Source organism: Hyperolius riggenbachi, chromosome 1 (assembly GCF_040937935.1).
Source record: "Hyperolius riggenbachi isolate aHypRig1 chromosome 1, aHypRig1.pri, whole genome shotgun sequence".
Lineage (NCBI taxonomy): Eukaryota > Metazoa > Chordata > Amphibia > Anura > Hyperoliidae > Hyperolius > Hyperolius riggenbachi.
The window spans coordinates 359,019,824-359,046,136 of record NC_090646.1 but is presented as its reverse complement, the minus strand read 5'-3'; the positions used below and the strand labels follow the sequence as shown (position 1 = coordinate 359,046,136).

Below are 26,313 nucleotides of genomic sequence, written 5' to 3'. Positions count from 1 at the left end.
TCCGACAGGGGAAAGATACATTGATTTATTACAGAGACGGTGATAGTAGAAAGTGCTGCAGTAAGACAGAGCACATTAGAATAGGTTTAGGAACTTGTAGGATGGTAGAAAATAGGATGAAATTTTTGTTACAGAGTCTCTTTAAAGCAAACCCGAGCCAGCTAAAAATAAAAAGGTTTGATACTTACCCCTAAGAGGAAAGCCTCTGGTTCCTCCAGAGGCTTCCCACCACTTCCTCGAGAGCATTGCCACTGTCCAGGACCCTCTGACAGTTCATGGCCACTCTACTGTGTGAGTTCTCACTTACTGCTCAGTCGTGGCCGTACTCGTGCAGGTACAGTACAGCGGTACACAGTGGGGAGCATGGCCACGAGAACCTATCCAACAAGCTCTTGTTGGATATGTTCAGAGGGTCAGTGTATGGCAAAAGTAAGGTCTAGAAAGAGATGGGGAAGCCTTTGGACTGCTCAGAGGCTTCCCTCTAGCTAGGCAAGTCTTTTTTTTTTTTTTTTTTTTTTTTTTTTTTTTCCTTCCTCCTCTCCCCCTCCCCCTCTCTCTCCCCCTCCCCCCTCTCTCTCCCCCTCCCCCCTCTCTCCTCCTCTCTCTCCCTCTCCCTCCCTCTAAATATGTGTGATGAGAAATTCCATGGGCAGCAGCCCTTACAACCAATATAAGGATGTGAACAGGCATAGGAAGGGTTAAAAGCCTGTTCACATCCATATATATGTATATTACATAGCGCGTTGCAAGTTCATTTTATATGAATTTGTCTCCATTGAGGGAAGCCACCACAAACCTTATTTTGTTTTTAATTCACTTTATCATTCTCTGGGTGCCTTTTTTTTTTTCTTCTTTTTTTTTTTCTTCATCCTGTTGTGCATTGTATACCCCCCCCCCCCCCCCCCCCCCAGGCTCAGGGTAGAGGATACCCTTGGATCCCTTTTACTAGGGCCTTTTTCTCAAGAAGTGCGACCATCACTGGCTAGCCTGGACCCAAGAGTGGGGTCAGGTTTGTTGATCTCCACCTGCAGTGATTGGTTGCTCTTTTGCAACCTCCCTTTGAATGCCCTCTGCTCATATGTTTTTGGTTTCTTCTATCATTTGTGACGTGCTGCACCATTTGGACTCCCCAGTGTCTGTGTTTTTTTTCGTTCCAGGGTGACTGTTTACCCTCTACTTTGTCTTTACTTTAAAGAAGTAATTTGCTATAGTGGGGGCCTTTGGCAACTGGTCAGACCTTACCAAGTGCATGGTAGGAGAGTTGTCTCATTGTCAAACCAAATGTTACTATATTCCTCCTGGGGACTACAGTAGATTCAGAGAGAAGCTTTGTAAGCCTGAAGCAAGACTTAAGTACATGACAGCACAAGGACACAGAGGAATCTTGTCTTAAAGCGTAACCGTAAGGTGGAAATGAACTCTCCACCCGTGTGAAGCTGAGGGCCGATTTGTAAGAGAAAACTCCTCCGGGGGGGGGGGGGGGGGAGTCCTGCAGCCAATAGAAATCCAGGTGAAATCCCTCCCACTCAGTTCATCCTAGGACTAATTAAAATTTAGCTTTGGATACACAGCCTTGTTGGTCATATCACATGGCCATGCCTTCCTGATTGGCGTAATAAATGCTGCTGATATGTAAAGAGGAATTTTAACCTTGGATTGAACGTCATCCCCATCAGCAGCCAATACCCCTTTTCCCATGAGAAATCTCTACCTTTTCTTGAATAATCGGGGACATCTGTGTGGTTGATGTGGGGAAACCCCTCCCGCAGTGTGATGTCAGGATCCTATCTGTAAACCGCAGTTCATTGTGGGAAATAACGGCTGTTTCTAGCTGTCAACCGAGCAGTGTCTCCCTTTGAGGAATGTTTTTGTTTACTGCGAGTTCTATTAAGCTAGCCATACATCTAGTGATGATGGGCAGATTTGACCAAGAGACAAATCTCACTCTTATTGAATCTGATTAGAGAGAGATCTGGTTGCTGCCTATGTACTGCAGGCCGATTCCCGATCCAATTTATGCTGAAATCGATCCGGAATCGGCCTTGTGACACCGCATCCAATCACCTCGCCATCCCAACACTTCCCCAATGTTAAGTGACGTTTGGGTCTACCTCTACCGATAACTTGCATGTACAGCAGCCACCGATCTAAATAAATAAAAAAAAGTATGTATGTACCATTTCTAAATGTCTATATGTAACAATTCAAATCCTCCACACACCCCAAATTTAGCTTTTAGTGGTTCACAAAATTGTGATATTTGGTCTTGTGGCACTGATAACATTGTTTAATAATGTAACTTTCTAGGTGCTACGAGACTCCAGGATACATCATCTGCGGTTGTTGTGCCTTCTGGGATGCCATGCTGTATTTTTCATGATACCCACATGGGTGTTACTGGACCTTTCAGCCTTCTTGGTAGAAAGTGACTTGGTAAGTTGACTGTTCAGCTGTTGGACTGAATGAAACCTGTTTTTGTTTTTTTTAGTGATAGGTTTATCTACAACAACAACAACAACAAATAACATTTGTAAAGCGCTTTTCTCCCGTGGGACTCAAAGCGCATAAGCATGGCTCTGACCATCGTGGTACTGAGGAAGAATTTTTTATAAGTCCGGAAATGCCAGGCTAAACAGGTGGCTTTTCAGTCTGGATTTGAATAGCTCCAGGGATGGTGCTGTCTTTACTGGGTGTGGTAGGGAGTTCCAAAGAGTAGGGGCAGCATGACAGAAGGCTCTGTCTCCAGATTTTTTGAGGTGCACTCTGAGAGTGACCAAGTTTATAGAACTTGCTGATCTGAGGTTGTGAGAGGTGTGGTGCAGCTTCAGCAAGTCCTTCATGTATCCAGGGCCCAGATTGTGCAGGGATTTGAATGTCAGCAGTCCAATCTTGAAGAGTATTCTCCATTCTACTGGTAGCCAGTGCAGTGAGCGAAGGATCGGTGTAATGTGACAGTGGCGAGGCTGGTTTGTTAGCAATCTGGCAGCAGCATTCTGCACTAATTGCAGGCGACGCAGGTCCTTTTTGGGGAGGCCAGCATAAAGGGCATTGCAGTAGTCCAGCCGTGATGTGATGAAGGCGTGGACTAGGGTTTGAAGATCCTCTGGGGGAATCAGATGTTTAATCTTTGCAATGTTCTTCAGATGAAAGAAGGAAGATTTAACTACAGATGAAATTTGGTTTCTGAAACTCAAATCCCCATCGATTAGTATGCCAAGGCTGCGCACAAGGTTGGAGCTGTTTGTCTGAATTCCCAATCCTGATTGGTGTTGCTTTAGGATAGAGCTGTTTTGATGGCGAGCACTGGCTTTGGACAAACAGGACCTCAGTTTTGTCAGCATTCAGTTTCAACCAGTTATCATTCATCCATGCCTGAAGCTCAGCTAAGCAAGAGTTTATTTTTGGGGTAGGGTCTGTTCCACCAGGTTTGAAGGACAGGTATAGCTGTGTGTCATCGGTGTAGCAGTGGTACGTCAGGCCATGTCGTTGGATAAGTGTACCGAGTGGCAACATGTAGATTGCAAACAGCAGAGGGGATAGGATTGATCCTTGTGGCACTCCGAATTGTAGAGGTGCAGGTTTGGACATTATAGGTCCTAGGGATACTCTCTGTGTTCTGTCAGTCAGGAATGATCTGAACCACTGGAGGACTGATCCACTGATGCCACGATACAAATAATTACAAGCCTTTATTTACAAAGGCAACCGTAATCTACCCTCATGACATACATATTTAAAAAGTCCCTATGGTAACTATTTTGTTTTTGTTTTTTATATTGTATTTTTTTTTTTTTTTTACAAGTTTTTGGTGACTATGGTGTAGGGGTTTAGGGGTTAAACAAATATTAAAGTAAGTGTCTTAAGGTGTATTTGGGTGTATTTTACTTTTTAGTCACAGGATGGCACTACACTTAGTTCACTGTCAGCTGTTAACAGTATATAGGGACTAATGTTTGTGTAACGGTTTCCTTTCAGTTATGAATGAGAGCTGCGTCTCACTGCTGCAAGCTTCCATTCATCAAAGGAACGGTGATTGGGGTTGAGAACAGCTGTTTCTCATGCCTGATCACTGAAGTACGAGGATGCAGTGATTGCGAATGGAAACAGTGCAGTGATCTGGAACAGCGGCGGTAAATTATGCGCATATGCCCCTGATCTGCACGTGAGGTAAATGGGCTTATATATATGTACCAAGGATTTGGAACTGGTTAAAAATACTTCTATTATAATGCTACAGGCCATGTCCAGGCACAATAAAACTAATTCCTAGATAAATTACCTCATGCCCATTTTTGACCAACAACTGAACTGCTCATAAATACCTAAAAGCGCAATTACTGCCAAAGCGTTATCTGAAGCGCTGAACTGGTTTTAGATTTGGGCAATGAAAGTCAAAGCTTGTTCATCTGGATAGAGTAGGGGGAGTGTTATGACGACTAGGTCAGGTAGCTGCTGCTGTATGTTTCCACTGGGGAGAGCTTCATGAACTTTTTTGGAGTGTAGGTATTGAATTGGTATGCATTTCTTCCCAAGAACCTAGAGCCTTTGTTGCTCGAAATACATTCACACTGTAAAAAAAAAAAGTTTGGCTTCTAAATAGACATAATTAATCAATAGCCTGCAGGTCTCTAATATAATATGTAAATCCAAAATAGATGGTTTACTTGCACAGCAATATTAATATTGCCACAGGGACATTTGACAGACACTGTATATACAGGTGAAACTCCAAAAATTATAAGATCATGCAAAATTCCATTTATTTTAGTAATTCAACTTAAAAGGTGAAACTAATATATATGAAATAACCCTTTGCAGGTGTTTTGGATGAATTGGCTGATAAGTCTGACACTTTGAGCCTAGAGTATTCAACGTTTTCACAATATTCCAATGATCTGAGATTTTGGGGTTCTCATAAGCTATAAGCCTTAATCATCACAATTATAACAAAGACTTTAAATAAATCTCACTTTGCATGTAATGAATCTTTCATGTATTAGTTTAACCTTTTAAGTTGAATTACTGAAATTAATTAACTTTTGCAAGATATTCTAATTTTTCAAGTTTCACCTGTATATACCCTTGTGTCAGATAATTAGTGATAGTAGATAATAGTGAAACTTGGAACATGCCTGTATATGGCTATAATGTGCTCACTTGCTGATAATGAAGGACTTTTATGCTGGGAATACACAATGAGATTCTTCAGCAGATTTACTGTCCGATTTTCTAATCGACTTCCATTCACTTCTATGAGAAATCGATCAGAAAAATGATCGAAAATCAGATCGGACGTGTCAGAAATTATCTTTTGAACCATCTATCTGCCAAAAAATCTCACTGTGTATTCCCAGCATTAGATGGTTACCCAAAGTAACTCTGAGAGGCGTATAATGACAAATGAGTGCTGACTGATACTTGCCTCAGAACAATGGATGAATCTGGCCATATTGTGCAGTCCATCATTCCGCTTGTGTGTGCAATATGCAAATGAGTTAATCGTTCAGTTGGTGCATGGAAAATGAAAGTTGTGCAATTGTTTGGTCATGTGATCAGTCATGTTGTCGGGTTGGTTGTGCGCTTTTGTTGGTTGTGTGTACGAGCCTTGACGTAGTGGTAGTCTACTTCAGAAGTCCCATTGTGTTTATACATGATGCTGTTTGTGTTTCTTTCTCCTAATTTCTGTTTGTCTTCCTCTCCAGACCTCCGTATCTCAGTGGTCTTGGACACTTATGCTCTTAGTAATCAGTGGAACTTGTAACTTTGCCCAGAACCTTATTGCCTTCAGCATCCTCAATCTTATAAGTCCTTTAAGTTATTCAGTAGCCAATGCTACAAAAAGGATCATGGTCATTACTGTCTCACTCCTCATGCTTCGTAATCCTGTGACTGGCACCAATGTTCTGGGCATGATGACAGCTATTCTTGGAGTTTTTCTATATAACAAGGTAAGTGGTAATTCATCCTGAAGAACAAGATATCTAATAGGAATATGTTTTGAATATGTCTAGCATGAGAAATTGCACTCTTCAGCAGTAAACAATATTTTGTTTTTGGCTTTAACCCTCCTGGCGGTCTAATGATTTCCGCCAGGAGGCAGCGCAGCAGTTTTTTTTTTTTTTTATGTTAAAATCATGTAGCGAGCCCAAGGCTGCTCAGCGGCATCCCCCCGCCCGCTTCGATCGCCTTCGGCGATATCCAATCAGGAAATCCCGTTCAAAGAACGGGATTTCCTGGAGGGCTTCCCCCGTCGCCATGGCAACGGGGCGGGATGACGTCAGCGATGTCGTGACGTCATTGGGAGTCCCGATCCATCCCTCGGCGCTGCCTGGCACTGATTGGCCAGGCAGTGCACGGGGTCTGTGGGGGGGGGGGGGGGGGCGGCGCGACGGATAGCGGCGAGCGCGGGGCGGCGGCGATCGGTGTGCTGACGCAGCTAGCAAAGTGCTAGCTGCGTTCAGCAAAAAAAAAAAATGAAGCAAATCGGCCCAGCAGGACCTGAGAAAACCTCCTGCGCGGCTTACTCTGAACTACTTTCGGGGTTACCGCCAGGAAGGTTAAAGGAGTTATCAGGCAATCTGAAGAAAATAAGTGCTACTTACCTTCTTCTTCCAGCCCCAAGCTCCCAGCATGTCCCTCGCCGCAGCTTGCTCCCGGTCCCCGACAATGTCAGGCCGACCTCCAGGTCGCAGCGCCTGCACGAGCGGCGCTGTCAGTCACCGCCACGTGGGCTGGATCGGACTGCGTGATTGCCTGATAACGCCTTTAAGTATACAGTATTCTAAAAGGTAGGTTTTTTTTTTTTTTTTTTACCTATTTATTATGCCAATAGCCCCTTTTTTGGGGAAGTGGTGGTGGGGGTTGCTAAGATTTATGCAGAGCGCTCTGCACTGCTGTTAGCTTTGTACTAAAAGGAAAGGGAGTAAGCTTCCTGCCACAGCTTGCTTTTTTAACCACTTGCCGACCGCACGCTTATACCGTGCGTCGGCAAAGTGGCAGCTGCAGGACCAGCGACGCAGTACTGCGTCGCCAGCTGCAGTCTGATTAATCAGGAAGCAGCCGCATCACGGCGGGGGGCTCCGTGAATAGCAGGCTAAATGTAAACACAAGCGGAAATAATCTGCTTTGTTTACATTGTACGGCGCGGCAGATCGGCGATCCCCGGCCAATCAGCGGCCGGGGATCGCCGCCATGTGACGGGACGTCCTGTCACTGGCTGCACAGGACGGATAGCGTCCTGTGCAGCCCGGATCACCGGGGAGGGGACAGGTAGGAGAGGGAGGGGGGAATTTCACCGCGGAGGGGGACTTTGAGGTGCCCCCCCCCCCCGCAACACCCAGCAGGCAGGAGCGATCAGACCCCCCCAGCACATCATCCCCCTAATGGGGAAAAAAGGGGGGCGATCTGATCGCTCTGCCTGCTACCTGATCTGTGCTAGGGGCTGCAGAGCCCACCCAGCACAGATCACAACAAACAGCGCTGGTCCTTAAGGGGGGGTAAAGGGTGGGTCCTCAAGTGGTTAATTTATTTTTTCAGTGGCATCTATGCCAAAGTAGTCTGTGTGTGTTATGAGTCCTGTGTCCGCCTGAGCGAAGTCTAAAAAGTTTGTCAACTTTGTTAGAGGTTTATTTTATTTATTTATTTACTTACTTTACTTTATTTATTTATTTACTAGATGTCCACTAGAATGAGAGCTTACAAATTTGTATGGGAAATAAACTGAATGAAAAGGACAATGGCTTACTTATGATGTCCTTGGCAGTACCATAGCCTGCAATGTTAATTATGGCTATCAGGGCTGTGGAGTCGGGCAATTTTGGGTGCCTGGAGTCGGGAAAAAATGCACCGACTCCGACTCCTAATGAATTTGTAACTGTAATTAAAATAGAAAATATGATAAAATGTTCTATTTCTCAGATAAGTCATTAAAAATAATGTGTATATATACAGTAATAGCTGTGCTTAGTCCACAAAAATGAAATAAACCAATCAAAATTAGTTGTGCTGCTTCAATAAAGCAGTCCCCGTATTTTTAAGGTCAGATACACATATCTGATTGTGACTGTATATATGATGTGTACACAGGAATCTCTTATATATACTAAATAACATCTATGCTGTACGAATAAAGCCTGATGTGTAGCTGTGTCACTAATAGAGATGGTCAATGAGATGGAAATAATTCTGCACTGATGCTGATTTATGCAAATGTATGCACTCCCTTTGCTCATGAAATCAAATAATTTGATATGTTGTTAAAATTTGGTTTGGTGACTACAAATTAAAGGGTACCGGAGACGGATGAAAAGTAAAGTTTTATACATACCTGGGGCTTCCTCCAGCCCCCTTCAGGCTAATCAGTCCCTCGCTGTCCTCCACCACCCGGATCTTCTGCTATGGTAATTCAGCCAGTCAGCACTGTCCGGCCAAATGCCGCTCCCACAGCCAGGAACATTCTGCACCTGCGCAATAGTGCTGCACAGGTGTTGTATGCTCCTGGCGGTGGAGTGTGTGCATGCGCACTACGCCCGACTGGCTCAATTACCTGGACTCCATAGCAGAAGATCCAGGTGGTGGAGGAGGACAACGAGGGACTGATTATCCTGAAGGCGGCTGGAGGAAGCCCCAGGTATGTATAAAACTTTAAGTTCATCTGTCTCAGGTTTACTTTGTTACACAGTAGTACTAAACTCTACATATGCACTCCCCACAGAGCTGCAGGGAATACACTGAGAATGCTGTGCACATTGAACACAGAGGTGTTGTCTGTCACCCATAAACCTTGTTCAGATTGTGCATGAAGAATGTGTAATAGAGGAAGAATCTCCTCATTCCCCTGCAGAGTACCTGCACATCATTCTTACATGTACCCACAGTTACATTGCCTAGGGCCTGATAGATGTTCTTTGTTCTGGTTTGTACCTTTTACAAGTACTCTTACCAAGGACTAGTTTTAGTCTAAGGGGAATAAATATAGTAGTCTACATATCCTTCTCACTTCAGTTGTCTTGTAAAATTCCTAAGCGTTGGCAGTTAAGAGACAAATTTCATGTTACATACTTTTAATCAACAAAATTGTAATATGCAAATTAGAGGAGTCGTGGAGTCGGAGTCGGTGGAATCCTAAACTGAGGAGTCGGAGTCGGTGGATTTTTGGACCGACTCCACAGCCCTGGTGGCTATAGTGTACCAGGGTGCTTAGATTGGGCCCACTTGGCAATTCATTATGACAATCGGGAAGTGCTGGTGCAATGGTATGACAATCTGTAAGTGAATATTGGAAAGAAAGGTTCGCGTAGGGTCTAGTGAAAGGAAGGTTAGTGTTAGGTGTGGTGGCAGTGAGGTTAGCTTTAGGTGTGGCGGCAGTGAGGATAGTGTTAGGTGCAGCGGTAGGAAGGTTAGTTAGGTGTGGCAGCAGTGAGGTTAGTATTAGAAGTAGCAGTAGTAGGAGGGTTAGTGTTGGGCAGGACTGGATTTACATCACAGGAGCCTATAGGCACAGATGTCCTGGCATCCTAGACATTGCCCTCCACTAACCCACAAACACCTGCTAAACCGCACCAGTATGCTGGCTGGCCCAGCTGTCACGTCTCCCTTACTTCCCATGCACCTCATAAGTAGCTGAAGGTGCCCCTAAATATTAGGTAGCTAGAGGTGCCCCCGGCTGAAGGGAAAAAACTGTTCAGTGAAATGCGCAGACTCTGGTGAATATCCTCTTATTTGCACTCTGCTTGGGACTGCATAGGGAAGGAGGGAGGCACTTGTGGAGGGGAGTGAGCCACATTTCCAGCATCAGGTGCCTATAGGCACGTGCCTACAGTGCCTGATGGTAAATCTGGCCCTGGTGTTGTGTGTAGTTGGAGGAGGAGGGTTAGTGTGAGAGAAGGGATTAGGCGTTTTGGTATGAGCATTATATTAACAATTTAATAATATTGGTAAAATAAAATTACATATAAATACTATTGGCCCACTTGCGCCAATCTCATTTGTGACTATACTAAATGTACGGCAAATGCAAATTAAATACAGTGGGATGCGACAGTTTGGGCAACCTTGTTAATCGTCATGATTTTCCTGTATAAATTGTTGGTTGTTACGATAAAGTCAGTTAAATATATCATATAGGAGACACACACAGTGATATTTGAGCAGTGAAATGAAGTTTATTGGATTTACATAAAGTGCGCAATAATTGTTTAAATAAAATTAGGCAGGTGCATAAATTTGGGCACCACAAAAAAGAAATGAAATCAATATTTAGTGAGTTATTTTGAGAAATTACAGACTCTAAATGCTTCCTATAGGTTCCAATTAGTCTGGCTTCTGGTTGAAGGTATTTTGGACCATTCCTCTTTACAAAACATCTATAGTTTATTCAGGTTTGATGGGTTCCGAGCATGGACGGCTCTCTTTAAAGAACAAGCGACACCCATGCTAACCTAAAAATAAAAAACACATATATATGTAGATAAATACTACTTCTACTTGCATAACAGATGTATTGTGCTATCCACGTAATGATTCCTGTGAATTTTACAAAGGAAAAGCAGAAAATCCTAGTCTAGGCAGGAGGCCATCTTGCCAAGCTAATGCTGACATCATATCCTCCCTGACTCTTGTTTCCCCCCCTCCTTTCTCTTGCTCATTGTGTATTCATTAGCTGCCCCCCTCTCAGAGTCTGTGATCAGCTAGGCAGGGAAATAAAAGGAGGAGGAGGAATATATTATAGATAAAAATAACTCCCAGCATTCAACTTTTTGGCACTAGGGCCAGTGCTCCTAAAGTATGTGATAACTCCATACCATAACAGCAAAAGTTTTGAATGCAGTATTAGCATCTTTGTCACTTAATACACTCAGACCAGTTGCTGTTGAAATTTGATTTTTATGGTGACAATACCGCTTTAAATAACTCCACAGATTTTCAATTATATTGATGTCTGGGGACTGTGATTGCCGTTCCAGAACATTGTATGTGTTCCTCTGCATGAATGCCTTAGTGAAATTTTGAGTGTTTAGCACTAAATGGTTTAAAGAGGCGCCCTGGTGGTATATAAAAGCGTTTAAAAGCAGTTTAAAACCGAGAAAGGGCTTTTCCTGGTCGGGTCGCCCGCTGATTGAGGTCTGACTAAGGGCTGCTGAAAGACTTCCGGTTCCGGCGCCGCGATGAGAGGAGGCTAGCTACTGAGCTCCGCTCCGTGAACAGACCCCAGCCGAGCCCACAAACAGCGAAAGTGCCCGCTTCACATAGGCAACGGCAGGGAGACACACAGACCTCCGCAGACCGTCCGGAAAGGAGATGGACAAGTATCTCACCCGCAAAGACAGTCGGGGAGACAGCGCGCTAGAAGACAAGATGGCGCCCATGAGCAAAACTAAAGCAGGCGCGGGAGAGAAGTCCCCACCACCATCCCAGGCCTCAGAGGAGGCGGAGAGCCAGATCCACCAGGAAGGGGATTCGGATAGCGAAGAAGAAACAACTGGGGGTGAGTCTGATATGACTGAATATGATAAAATAGCGGCAGCTGTAGTTAAACAACTGAGGCCTGACTTAGAATCAATGATAAAGGGAGCCGTGCAGCAGACCCTGAAAAAAGTATATAAGGAGCTGCAGGCCCAAAACCAGCGCATAACGCAAACTGAACGGCGCATCTCCGACATAGAAGATGAAACTGCCGGCCAAACAACAAAACTAGACAGAGTCCTTGCAGAAAACAAGGAGATGCATGAAAAAATTCAGGACCTGGAAAACCGCTCTAGGCGAAGTAACTTGAGACTGGTAGGCCTCCCAGAATCATTCGCAGCGGATACACTCCACAAGATATGCTCAGAGGAGATACCACAGATCCTGGGTCTCCCCACACCTTGTAAAGTGGAAAGAGCCCACAGAGTGGGCCCCCCTAAGGAGATAAATCGCAGCGGGAAGCCAAGGGTAGTCATGATCAAATATCTGGACTACGCGGATAAAACTGCCATACTGCGCACATACAGGCAAAGCGATCAGCGTCTGGAATACAAAGGCACAGCGCTCAGGCTGTTCAATGACTTTTCACTGGAGGTTTCAAAGATGAGGCAGAAATTTAATGCAGCATGCAGTGAATGTGTGCAGAGAAAATGGAGATTTACCTTGCTGTATCCTGCCATTCTAAAAGTCACTGATGAAGGGGGAGTTACACATACCCTGAAAACCCCCCAGGAAGCGGAATCCTTGTTCCTGGGCAAAGATACAGCAGCAATAGCCGCCAACAGGTCACCCCCGCGAACAAACGACACAGGATGAGACGTGTCAAGAAGATGGCGGGCACTGATCACCCACAATATAAACCCAACCAATGTAATAGGAGATCGTGGAAACGAAAGACTTTTCAGTGAAGCGACATGAACCCTCTATGCCATCCTATGGGATGGGTTGTGACTAGCCTCAGTTCGGCTGTATAAAAGTTAAATACTCACCAGTTAATAAGCCTAGGAGTTAAGGCCCTGTGCCTGGCCCTTCTCTTTTTTAGGGAAGAAGTGGAGTCGCGTTGCAGGTTCACACAAGGCGAACTGGATACAGTCCAGAAATCAGGCCAGGCCTGGCCGGGTCATGTAAAGTATAAGATGTTGTATTATATGCTTTGGGTGATTTTGGGGAAGGGAATAAGTCTGGGGGGAGGGAATTGTCACTGTTTCTCTAATGCTAAGAAATTGTATACGAACATGATGCACATGCTGAACGATACCCATCCCCCCTGAATCGCCATGGTGATCAAAATTTGTAGTTGGAATGTAAAGGGGCTTAGAACACCACGTAAACGCTCAATGGTGCTCCGCCACCTTAAGAAACTACGAACGGAAGTGGCCTTAATACAAGAGACGCACCTGGCTCAAGAGCACTATAATTTTCTTAAAAAATATTGGGTGGGACAAGTATTTGGTTCCCCAGCAATAGGAAGAAAGGCAGGGGTCATGATCCTAATACATAAAAACCTGAGATTTAATCTCGATGAGGTGAAGCATGATGGTGAAGGGCGATGGGTATCGATAAGAGGTACCATAAATGGGGATAAGGTTCAAATAGTAAATCTGTACGGGCCAAATGAGGACAATAGAAAATACCTGCTGGAGGTGCAGAGCCTGCTACTGGGGTCCCCTGTCTCCGGCTGGATAGTGGGAGGGGATTTCAACACAATCATGGATGCCAACGAGGACAGAACTCTAAATAACACACTAAATGCATTATATAAAAAGAAGATAGAAAACATAAATAGCTTTGCAAAAGAGATGCACCTCACAGACATATGGAGGCTACTGCATCCATATGAAAGACAATATACATTCTATTCCAGTCCCCATGATATGTGGGCACGTCTTGATTTCATGTTAGTATCAGCCCCAATAATAAATAAAATAATCTCGGTAGAGGTGCTGGATATGCTGATCTCAGATCACTCCCCGGTTCAGCTGGAGATAGGGGAAACAATACAAAGGGGAACAGACATCCTGTGGCGCTTCCCTACACATCTATATGGGGATGAGAAGTTTGCTGCTTTGCTAGGACAATGGTGGGCCGAGTACAACGAAGATAATAAAGCACACATGGTAGACCCCATTCTGTTCTGGGAGGCAGCCAAACCAGTCTTGAGGGGAAGAATCATGGGATATGTAGGGGGCAAGAAGAAGCAGGTGCAGAAGCAGTACTTAGAGGCAGTAGAAAAGGTCAGAGAGGCACTCAAACTTTACCAAAACGATTCATCCCCTAGAAATCGTCAAGAGTGGCTCAAAGCAAAGGCAGAAACAGATAGGTGGCTGAAAGCCAAGGAAGACATGGCGAGTGCATTTGCAGATATAAAATTTCGCAGATATGGCAATAAAATAGGTAAACTCCTCAGCAATATTACCAAAGGAGAACGCTCACAGGCCCACATACCAGCTATAAAAGACACAAAAGGAAATATTTTAACTGACCCACGTAACATAAACACATGTCTGCAACAATACTACGCAGAACTATATGCGGACACACCAGATATTGATGACACTAACAAAATAGACAGTATCTTAAAAGATATCCCTTTGCCATCTTTATCTGAAACAGAATTAGAATTCCTGAATGCGGATATCTCACTAGAGGAAATTAAAGACTATTAAACAATTGGCAAATCATAAGTCCCCAGGCCCAGATGGTCTCTCGGCGGAATTCTTTAAGTTACTATGCACGGAATTGCTCCAGCCTTTGAAATCTATGTTCAATACAATAATACACGACGGAATATTGCCCCCAACGTCACAGACAGCTTATATTAAACTTCTCCCAAAACAGGGCACAGATCCCTTGCTTCCTAAGGCATACAGACCCATCTCCCTGATGAACCAGGACATTAAGATCCTAAATAAAATAATAGCTAAACGATTGGCAGAACTTATGCACAAATTGGTCAGTCCCACACAGTCTGGCTTCATCAAACAGAGATCGGCAACTATGAATGTTAGGAAGGTGCTTACAGTCCTGGACTTTGCGCGGTCATACCCGGCCACATGCCGTAATCATGCTATCTTATTATTAGATGCCGAAAAGGCCTTTGATAATGTGCGTTGGGGGTGGCTGCGGAAAGTCCTGGAAAAAATGAACTTCTCAGGGCCCTTTGTTAACCTGATAAAAGCCATGCACTCTAACCCCAAGGCACATATTTACACCCCAGGCTTCATCTCAACAGGTTTTCCCTTAACAAAAGGTACACGCCAGGGGTGCCCCCTCTCTCCCCTACTCTTTGACCTAGCCTTAGAGCCGATACTAAGAGCACTGAACAAACACATCAGGGGCATACCAATAGGCACTATGACAGTCAGTCAAGCAGCGTTTGCGGATGACATAATGTTGTTTATGGCTAACCCAAAAGAAGATCTTCCCAAGGTCTTTCAAGTATTACAACACATAGGCCAACAAAGTGGGTTTAGGGTAAATAAACACAAAAGTGAACTATTACTTTTAACCAGTGGGAATGACTCCTCCATGGTGGCACAGGAACTAGGCATAGCAACAAGGTCCCAAGTGAAATATTTGGGTATAAAGCTAACAAGAGACCCAAACTCTCTATATACTCTTAACTACGTCCCTCTTTTTAACAGTATAAGACAGCAACTACAAAGGTGGACATCTCTGCCACTCAACCTGATGGGGAGGTCGGCTGTAATCAAAAATGTAATATTTGGAAGACTTCTCTACCCACTACAAACTATCCCCCTCTTATTAAAACATAAGGACATCCAAGAAATAGAAAGTATGATATCTAAATTCCTGTGGGCGGGTCGCAAACCTCGAATAGCCATAGCTAAGTTGAAATTACCCAAGGAATGGGCAGGAGTCGGACTCCCAGACATACGACTATATAATCTAGCGTGCCTCTTCCGACATGTAAGGGATTGGGTAAGAAACACTAACATATACTCAAACACACAACTTGAAGAAGCCTTAATGGAGCCCTGGACCACAATGGCAATCCTACATACACCTTTTAGACACCTCCCGACCAGACTCAAGCAATGCAGGACAATAATTGACACCTGGGCAACATGGAAGGCAATTAGAAAGCTCTTCAATAAACCATATCACCTGTCCAAATACATGCCCTTATGGGGCCATCCAGCCTTTCCAGCCAGTATAGCACATAGTGGATTCCTAGACTGGGAAGGGAAGGGGATAACTAAATTGGGGAATGTGTGGTCCTTCAAGAACAAAAGGTGGTATACGTTCCAAGAGCTAAGAGCACTATATGGGGTCCCAAAACACCATTTCCTCTTCTATGCACAGCTAAAATCCTTTGTTCACTCACAAACCTCCGACATCGCATCCATTATGCAGGCGGACTCCTTTGATAGGTTCCTACAGCCGCAGGGAGGGTCCAGGTCACTAGCAGACATTCACCACAACCTACAATCATTAGATCTTGCCTCAATAGGAAAAAATAACTTTAAGGCCTGGCTTAAAGACATAGAAGCTGAGAATCTGGGGGAAGCCATCATAGAAGGGAACAGACTTGTCAGGTCTTTAATATTGAGTGAAAACTGGAGGGAATCCCACTATAAACTAATACATAGAGCGAAGTACGCTTTTAACATCAAATATAAGACCCCACCTTCACACTACAAACCCGAATGTCCCAAATGCTCAACTCCAGATGCTAATCTGTTTCATTGTATGTGGGCGTGTGATAAGATACAAAACTACTGGCACAGGGTCAAAATCTATATCAAGCAAGTTTGCAATGTCGATGTTGATCTATCCCCACAGTTGTGCTTGTTTCACTATGCACCTGGTTCACAACCAACTTCAGACGGAACAATACCTGCACAAATCTCAAAGTTGGCACATCTTATTCTAATCACGGCCAAGAAAGTGATATACAACAAATGGATCTACCCCAGTGTTCCCACAACCTGGGATCTAAAGGAAGAACTGTTGCACCTTTTCAACTTGGACAATTTAGAGACAAAGCAACATAAAGAGAGGTCCACCAAGAAACACTTTGCAATATGGGGGAAATTTATCTCTGCCACCTTCACCCAACAGGAAATTAGAGATATCATGGAGCCCTATAAATATACATCTTGGTATGCGATGAGAGACTTGCAGGGAAGCTTGGGGAAGCTAAAGATATGATGGAATTAGATGCATGGCTATAGAAGCATAATATCAAGCATGACAAGGTTCAATTATGACCCCAAAAGGTGATCTCCAGACTTGCTGTAATGGCGGTATACAGAGAAACAGTGACAAAAGGAGGGGGGAGGGTCAGGTCCCTAGGGGGTTTTCAGGGGGGGGGGGAAGGGCCTCCACGGGGTTATTGTTCTTAGAGGGGAGAGGGGAGGGTTTCCTCTAGGGATGGATGCAGACTATATTTCTTGTTATAATTATTGGAAATGAAAAATGCATAAATTGCCTGTAAAACGAGAGCATGTACATCTATTGTATTATGACAAATGCTGTAAATCCTATGAGGAAAGTTATATAACTTTAAAACAAAATAAAACATTGTTTAAAAAAAAAAACCGAGAAAGGTTTGAGGTTGTTTACCTCAAGGACGACAAATCTTTGTAGGGACAAAAGATTTTATTGGTAGCACAGGCTTTCTCGGTTTTAAACTGCTTTTAAACGCTTTTATATACCACCAGGGCGCCTCTTTAAACCATTTAGTGCATCCCTAACCCCCATACGATACCCGTGTGAGGGGTGGAGGCAGAACATATGTGGTTTACACCATGGTGGACATCTGCCTCCCTTCTTTTTTCCAAGGAGAGCGACCGCATCCAGGTCCTTAGTGACCACCCCGAGTGGAGTCGGGTTAATTGTCTCCACCTGCTTTCTGTGGTCGGTTGCCCCCTTGCAACCCACTCTTGTGAGTAGATTCTTATCTTCTACATTGACAATTTTGACTAAACATATTACACTATTGGGCTCCCGTGTTTTTTGTTTCCTGTGCCTTTTCCCCAGAAGGTGTCCTGACACCAATCATCCACTACTTTTGAGTGTTTAGGGTCGTTGTCTTGTTGAAAGATCCAGCCCTGGCGCAGCTTCAGCTTTGTCACGGATTCCTGAACATTGGTCTCCAGAATCTGCTGATACTGAGTGGAACCCATGCATCCCTCAACTTTGACAATATTCCCAGTCCCTGCACTGGCCACACATCCCACAGCATGATGGAACCACCACATTTTACTTTAGGTAACATGTGTTTTTTTTTGTTTTTTTTTGAATGCTGTGGTCTTTTTCCTCCATGCAGAACGCCCCCTGTTATGCCCAAATAACTCAAATTTAGTTTCATCAGTCCACAGCACCTTATTCCAAAATGAAGCTGGCTTGTCCAAATGTTCTTTAGCTCGGTTTGTGCTGTGGGCAGAGAAGAGGCTTCCTCTGCATCATTCTCTCATACAGCATCTCCTTGTGTAAAGTGCGCTGAATGGTTGAATGATGCACAGTGACTCCATCTGCAGCAATATGATGTTGTAAGTCTTTGGGGCTGGTCTGTGGGTTGACTCTGACTGTCCTCACCATTCGTTGCTTCTGTCTATGCGAGATTTTTCTTGGTCTGCCACTTTGAGCCTTAACTTGAACTGAGCCTGTGGTCTTCCATTTCCTAAATATGTTCCTAACTGTGAAAACAGACAGCTGAAATCTCTGAGACAGCTTTCTGTATCCTTCCCTTAAACAATGATGAACAATCTTTGTCTTCAGGCCATTTGAGAGTTGTTTTGAGACCCCCATGTTGCTACTCTTCAGAGAAAATTAAGAGGGAAACTTACAATTGACCCCCTTAAATACTTTCTCATAACTGGATTCACCTATGTATGTAGGTCAGGGGTCACTGAGCTTACCAAGCCAATGTGAGTTCCAATAATTAGTTCTAAAGGTTTTGGAATCAATAAAATAACAAGTGCCCAAACTTATGCACCTGCCTAATTTTATTTAATCAATTATTGCGCACTTTCTGTACATCCAATAAACTTCATTTCACTTCTCAAATATCACTGTATGTGTCTCCTAGATCAGTGTTTCTCAACATTTTATTGGTATGTACCCCTTTTATAACCCTGTACTCAAGTATCCTAACATAGTAAACATTATCACAAGTACCCCTTGACGAAATACATAGTTTAATCGTAGTACATAATTGGTTCTAAACAATTTCCAAGCATTTACTATTGTTTTAAATTAGCTAAATTACTAATTTGGTTTTGTATAAATAAGATTTATCATTTTCTAAAACCCTACATTTATTTTTGGTTAAGTATATCAAGCACAAGTACCCCCTGGAACCATCAGAGGTACCCCCTGGGGTACGCGTACCACACCTTGAGAACCTAGGTCCTAGATGATGTATATAACTGATATATTTTATCATAACAACCAACGATTTATACAGAAAAATCATGACTTAACAAGGTTGCCCAAACTTTCGCATCCCACTGTAGGTTTTAGACAAAATGCCAGGTAAAAATTACAATTCTAAATATGTTCTTGCTAAAATCTTCAATTCATTTTAAAGTGAATTGAAGATTCAGTAAAATCACTTACCTGGGGTTTCCCCAAGCCCCCTGCTGCTGTCCTGTCCCGCGCCAGTCCTCCACGATCCTCTGTTCTCCCACCGCGGTGCAATTTCTTTACCGCCGACTTGTAAGTCGCCGGCAACTGCACCTGCACAGCCCTGGCCACGCGTATCCTTTTTAAGGTTCCTGTCCGCAATAGCATCCTGTAGGAAGGGAACGTGAAGGATACGTGTGGCCAGGGCTGTGCAGTTGCCGTCGACTTACAAGTTGGCGTTAATGAAACTGCACCGCAGTGGGAGAACTGAGAATCATGGAGGACCGGCACGGGACAGGACGGCTGCAGGGGGCTTGAGGAAGCCCCAGGTAAGTGAAACACTTTGATTTTACTGAATCTTCAGTTCTGCCTGCTGCTGTCTACCACAATTTATTTTTTTCATGTTTGTTGTTTCAGGCCAAGTATGATGCTAACCAGGAGGCAAAGAAGCAATTACTTCCTGTGTCCTCAGGAGAGATTCAAGGATTGGATCACCACCGTAACCACCCTGAAAAGATCCAGAACGGCATCACTGCCTTTATTCCTGGAAGGGACTACCAGTATGGTCGGACCAATGTACTAACTGATCATTTTCAGTACAGTCGACAGAACCACCCAAATGCACATAATCGATACGATGTCTGAATGATCACCCCCCCTCCCCTGCGACCTATTTGGCATTCCTCTGGTCCACCTGCTTCAAGTCAAATCCTGACTAAAAAAAACACCTTATACTTGTTCCTATTGTTGGTTGGAGTAAAGTATCGATTGTTGCTTATCCATTGGAAGCAGTGGAGATTCTCAGAGGGCTCATATGTAAGGAATGATCAAAGCTTTGTTTTTGTCTTGGGCCCTGATTCTTATCAAGATGTTGACACGCTCAGAGGGTGCACGATCCTTAGACTAAACTACACCAAGTTTGGTTGTGCTTTTCTGCTGTCATTATATCCCTGGAATTCCACACCTCCAAACTGCGGCTGTATGTAGCGGAGACAATTTGTAGGAGAGATTCATCATTTTCCTCATCTTTTGGAAATCTCACTTTATCTGTGGGCCTTTTTTTGTTTAAAGATATACATGCTTTGGACTTTAAAGTAGTCATGGGTATCCTCACATTTCTTCATGTGACTCCAGTATATCCTAACAGTCATTCAGCTTGTCGTGTCAAATGGAGATCTATACAGATGTATAATCTTATTCGTGTTGGTGAACATGCCTACAGCATATCAGCTGCTTGTTTAAAGCAGGTCTGTAATATTAAACAAAATAACCGTAATGCTGATTCGATAGCAGGCTTTATTGGCCATTCTGCTGTGCCAGCTTTGAAGAATGTTTCAGCTCTATCCCCTTTTTCTGATTCTTCTTTTGCTGAGAGTAAAAAGTCATGGTGGTTTTGGCTCTTCCTCGGTCACTAACATGACCGCCCTCTGGCCTTTTTATTGATGGGGGGGGGGGGGGGGGGGCGACCCCCACAGGAAGCACATGACCACACAATCGGTACCCAGAGGAAAGGGAGGGGGAGAGGTTTTAAAGCTGGCACAATTGAATTGTCTGAAAGGTTCCTGTTAATGAAGCCTTACTTTTTTTTTTCTATAATTCAAGTTTGCTTTAAAGTGAACCTGAGGTGAAAACTGGTGATAAACAATTGTATTAATCTTCCTTCTCCTAAAAATGACGTTAGATAACCCATAATTTTATGACTAACGTTTACAGTAGATTTCATGTTTGTTGTCTCTGCTCAGTGGCAGTCTATTAAGTGTACTAGAGCTAAAATATATGAACTATTGACTTTTTTTATCTATCCCCTACAGGAAAGTTTTTTTTTTTAATGGCTGTAATTCCTTGTTAGTGAGGGTTACAATATAATCCAACAAAGGTCTGACCAGAGAGAAACTGTCACACTACTAGCATGCCTGAAGGTTAACTCTTTCATGCAGAAAAAGCAAAAAAAGAAACCGCCTAATTAACGTTTGTACTTACCCATATTTATCTCATGTCGCACGTCACCTCAGGTACGCTTTAAATACTTCTGTAAACTTTAAAAACTTGGACAAATGCACAATCTGTGTTCAGCTACCCATTCCTCCTGAGAAGTTAAGTTTTATACTTTTCCGCATAAAGGCAAACTCTATTATAATTTTAGAGTACCCGAACCGAAGCTCTGGTACAAAATTAGATACAAAGTGAGGGAAGCCTCAGGATCCTATTAAGGTTTTCCTCACTACTCAGTTGTCCCCCGTTGCTCAGTGCGCCCCCTGGAAGATTACTGACAAGGCATTGTCGCTAAACACATCTGGGCCACGTTCTTTTTTTTTTTTTTTTTTTTTTTTTTCCCTATAGTATTCTTGCAAGCCTGCGTCTGCGGCTTACTGCCCGTGTGGTCACTGCAAGGCCACGCTATAGGAAGAGGAGATGCGTGGACCCGATGTGGAGGGGGCCTTGCTCAGCAACGGAGGACAACAAAGTAGAGAGGGAAGCCTCAATAGGGTCCTGAGGCTTCCTTCTCTTAAGGTAAGTATCTGATTTTGATCCTGATTGTCGGCTCAGATTCACTTTAAAGACCTGAAACTGACCCATGAGGGTTACGCAATCTGACAACAGGAAACTGTGTATTTAATAAGTCTTAGGTAAATGTGAGATGAAAGAAGAGGTGCTTTGTGCTGGCAATCTTTACTGTTACCTTATATTGGTGCAAGCAGTTCTGTTTGTATAAAGTGATTACACACCCCTTGGGGAGACTGCACCATTTTAAAGCTGCTTTAGAGGTAACAAAGTGTGTATGGTGCAATAGGACACTTTAGGTACTCATGTAGTTAAACCGAAAAACAAAAGCTTAATGTTCATCTTCTACTGTTTACTTTCACTCAAAAACCTTGTACATCAACTATGTATGTGGCGATGAAGGAAGGGTTGGTATTAGCATGTCTTGCCAGTGCATGTATTATAACACAGCTTGACCTATAACGCCATATAGCAGCTAGCCAGGTTAGCGATTTTATAAGTGTAATTTAGAAATTAGAAGCAAATCTCCGTCTGGCTAATATAGCAATTTTCCAAAGTTACCCGCGGAACTCGCTTATGTTAAATTGTTTTTAAATAAGAGAAAGTGAACAGTTGTGTATATATGATCCATTACATTTACATTTTCCCTGTGGTGAAATAAGTGGAAACAAAAGCTGGAATGAAGGGGTGTGACTGCAGTTTAGTGAGATTTGTGAGACACACAGAAGCTCATCTTTATATAATGCATGACACAGCAGTGTTTCATAAGCATTTCCAAGTTTAAGTAGCAAGATCTACCAAAACCGGTAAGTTTTTTTTGGTTGGAAAGTGCAAGGTCATGAAATGAAGGTCTCTAAACTATCAGTTGTCATATTCCTAAAGTCTAGTCATACCTGTTTTGCACTGCTGTTACCGGTCTGTGTGGAGAGTCTTCATACCCTATCAAATCAGTTTGTTGACACGTTGGTGGCACTCCATTTTTATCTTTAAAAAAATAAGTAGTTCCTTGCTGAATGCAATGCAAAGATTAATCACTTAGTAGCTCTTTTTTCCTTTGACTCGGCTGGGAGACCAGGTGCACTGGCTGGGTATGGATAGTGAACAGACAATTAGTATCATGATATACCTCTGACTGTGAACAGTCCTTCCTCCATAAATTAGGAAATGCACAACAGCACAAGGAGAAGAGGATGCAAAACAAAAATTTGGAGTGTTTCTGTCAACCAATCTATTGCTATGGTTGCACAGAAGCATTCAGCATGTCTAGAAAATCATAGCTGTCTGTAGACTGAACTTAAAATGTAATTTAATAACTTTAGATAAGTTTGTGCATCAATGACATGTAGTGTATTTTTGTGAACATATGGTTGCATGTTATTTCTGACAGAGAAAAGCAGTGAGTAAGGAACCTTTCACACAACTAAATTCAATGGGATTTACATTTTAGTGAATTCGCTTTCGCCACAAATGTAATGCAAGTCAAGCATCGCATTTGCAATTCAAATTTTCTGCATAAAAAAGCTGCTTCTGATAATTGAAGAAGCTTTATGGGATAAAAGATTGATAGAATTGTTTAATTGGGCACAATTAACTACAATTGCTTCAAGTGGAACTTTGGGTATCACACTGAAAATGGTACAAATTTTACACACAATATCTTGCTGGCTTGAAAATTCAGCTAGGAGTGAGTTGCATCCTGCTTTGCTGACTGACCAAATAAATTATATATATATATATATATATATATATATATATATATATATATATATATATATATATATATATATATATATATATATATATATATATATATATTTTCTAATCTGGAGAAACCTTAACCACCACTTTAAGGTTCACAGCTTTCTAAATGGCATATTAACTCCATATATAGCCAATAATGTAGAGTTTGCTTTTGTGTCTCTGAAAGCGGGGTTGCTGTGTTCTTTGGTAGCATCTTTCAGTAAACATTTGCAGGGAAATAAAGGGAGAGGCCACAACCCCTCTCATTTGTATTGCAGCACCCCTTCCACTCACTCACTGATAATTAACCCTTAAACTGTCAGCTCATTTTTAAAAAAAGCTACTTGCCACTGCCAGCCATGTTTGAATTGTGTTGAATATTGTGCCCAAATCTACAGGTACCAAAGTCCATATTAGTCAGTAGGGACTGTCAGAGGTGCAAATACATTTGAGATGATGGAGAATTATTCTAATTATTATGATACAGAATTATGCTATTATGAGAATGCAAATCAAATCTTGCAGTTGAAGCATTTGACTGGTCCATTTTTAAGCTGCATAGATTTGCAGTAACATTTTGCCTAATTCTGCATCAATCTATTTCAAGTCAAATAAAATTTTCAAGTTGAGTTGGCACGGAGCCAAAACTTTTGTACTAAATACTTTTAGACTGCCATGGCACACGGAATACATGCAAATAAAGAGGAGGTAGTTTTGTACGAAAACGCCTTAGACATTTGTGGAGTATGGATACAGAAGCACAGAAAAGCCTATAGATGTCTGTGGTATAAAGGATATGCAGACACATAAATGCCTCTAGATGTCTGGGGCGTATAAATACAGAAACACAAACTCCTATAGATGTCTGTGGCAGTCTTAAAAAGCCTGAGACAAGAAGCGTCTCAGGTTCCATACTTACCTGGGGCTTCCTTAAGCCCCCTTGAGGCTGCCTGTCCTTTGCCGTCTCCCCAGGTGGCTGCTGTCGCCCGCAATATTGCCCAAAAGCCTAGCCAATTGAGCTTCATCATGTATGCCTAGCCAGGTACACTCCCCCCATCACGCTCCCGACCCTGGGAGAGTTCTGCTCCACAATGTCAGGACGCACACTCATTCAGGCTATCGGGCACTATTGCAGGTGATAGGGGCCACCCGGGCCTCAAGGGAGGCTCAAGGAAGCCCCAGATAAGTATGGAACCTGAGACTCTACTCGTCTCAGATTCTCTTTAAGGGGAAGTCTGTGGAATGCAAAACAGAATTTACCCATGTGGATCAAATGAGCAGGAACCAAGAAAGTGAGCTGACTTTAATTCTTTTGTTGTTGGATTGCCAAGTCCAGAACATGTATACTTTTATATTACATGCATAAATATTGTCTGCTAATGGAATTTGTTTTTTTACCTTGAGATACAAGCTTAAAGGGACCCTGAGAAGATGATAAAAAACAGAATTTACATTTACCTGGGGCTTCCTCCAGCCCACTGTAGGCCCTGGTCCTGGCTCCAGTTACAGGACGACTTCAGCCTGAAGTAGTCAGGTCTGCTTCTCACTTCTGTGGAGTGCGGCATTACGTCGGCCGGCGTGAGTCCTGCGCATGCGCGGTTCTCTAAGATTAAACCGTGCATGAGCAGGACTCTCATGTAGGCGTGATGGGCTGGAGGAAGCCCCAGGTAAGTGTAAATTCTGTTACCACGCGCTTAGGGTCCCTTTAAAGAGAACCAGAGGTGGGTTTCTGCCATCAATATTAGGACACAGGCACATTCTGCATACAATCCCCATCCTCTTTGTCCTTATAGTGCGCCCCCAGGTTCCCCCCGTGCTCTGCTGTCCCCCAATATAAAAACCGCCAGGCTAGCGACAAATTGTCGCTAGTTGGCTGTTTACCTTTTTGCTGCCACTCAGCGCCGCTCCGCCGCCTCCTGTATAGCACGTCTCCTCGCATGCGTCCCTTCCCTCCCCGCCTCTGTAAGCCGATTGAAGGAAGCTTACGGAGGCGGGGAGGGAAGGGACACAGGCGGGGAGCCGCGCTATACAGGAGGCGGGGGAGCGGCGCCGAATGTCAACCTAAAAGTAAACAGCCGACTAGCGACAATCTGTGTGTCGCTAGCCTGGTGGTTTATATATTGGGGGACAGCAGAGCGCAGGGGGCCTGGGGGCACACTATAAGGACAAAGAGGCTGGGCATTGTATGTAGAATGTTCCTCTGTCCTAATATTGATGGCAGAAACCCTCCTCGGGTTCTCTTTAAAGGAGTTGTCAGCTAAAATTTAAAAAATGAACTTTACTCACCTGGGGCTTCCTCCAGCCCCTCGCAGCCGACCGCTTTGCTCTCCGCCGCCGTCTCGGGCTCCCCGCATGGCGCTGGGTCGGCCTTACAGCGCATGCGCGAAGCGCCGCTGTTAATCATGGCCGCGTGGTCCGCGGTGCAGTAGCGGAGAGCGTGGGACAGTCTGCTGCGAGGGGCTAGAGAAAGCCCCAGGTGAGTAAACCTCCATTTTTTTTTTTTTTAATTTTTTTTTTTAATTTTGGCTGATTCCTTTAAGGTGGCCACACACCATACAACTTTTTAAATATCTTCAATTCAGCGTGGCGCAATATGTTGGCGCTTTATAAATACAATAAATAATAAATTCGAGAATTGAAATCAATTTTTCTGAGTCTAACACTTTAAAAATCTGACCAATGTGTGTACCACACACGTGTTCAATTTTTCCCCAATTATAAAAAAAGATCGAAAACTCTGAAAATTACTTCATGTACAGAACCAGGTAACTTTTTCTATCTACCCTACACCATTCAATTTTCATAAAAAAAAATTATCAGAAAAATCCAACACTTCCAATCTTCTGTCGAATAAACACTGGAAATTCAAAAAATCAGAATTCTCAGACAAATGAAGAACTTTTTTTTTTTTTTTTTTTTTTTTTGTACAACCGATCGTATTTATTGAATTGTTGTAAATTTAGATCTTTTAATTGTATGGTGTGTGGCCACCTTGACTCTTCATCATAGAATGCA

General features: G+C 43.3%; 1 protein-coding gene across 1 annotated transcript in view; it reads left to right on the top strand.

Annotated features, from left to right (window-relative positions):
• The window catches only part of SLC35E1 (solute carrier family 35 member E1), a 74,143-nt gene extending 53,707 nt beyond the window's left edge, over positions 1-20,436 (top strand). Inside the window, exons 4-6 of the mRNA XM_068271289.1 lie at positions 2,308-2,433; positions 5,703-5,948; positions 19,474-20,436. Of these exons, the coding sequence (XP_068127390.1) occupies positions 2,308-2,433; positions 5,703-5,948; positions 19,474-19,701 (600 nt within the window). The 3' untranslated portion in view covers positions 19,702-20,436. The remainder of the gene's footprint in view (positions 1-2,307; positions 2,434-5,702; positions 5,949-19,473) is intronic.
• Positions 20,437-26,313: the final 5,877 nt, after the last annotated feature.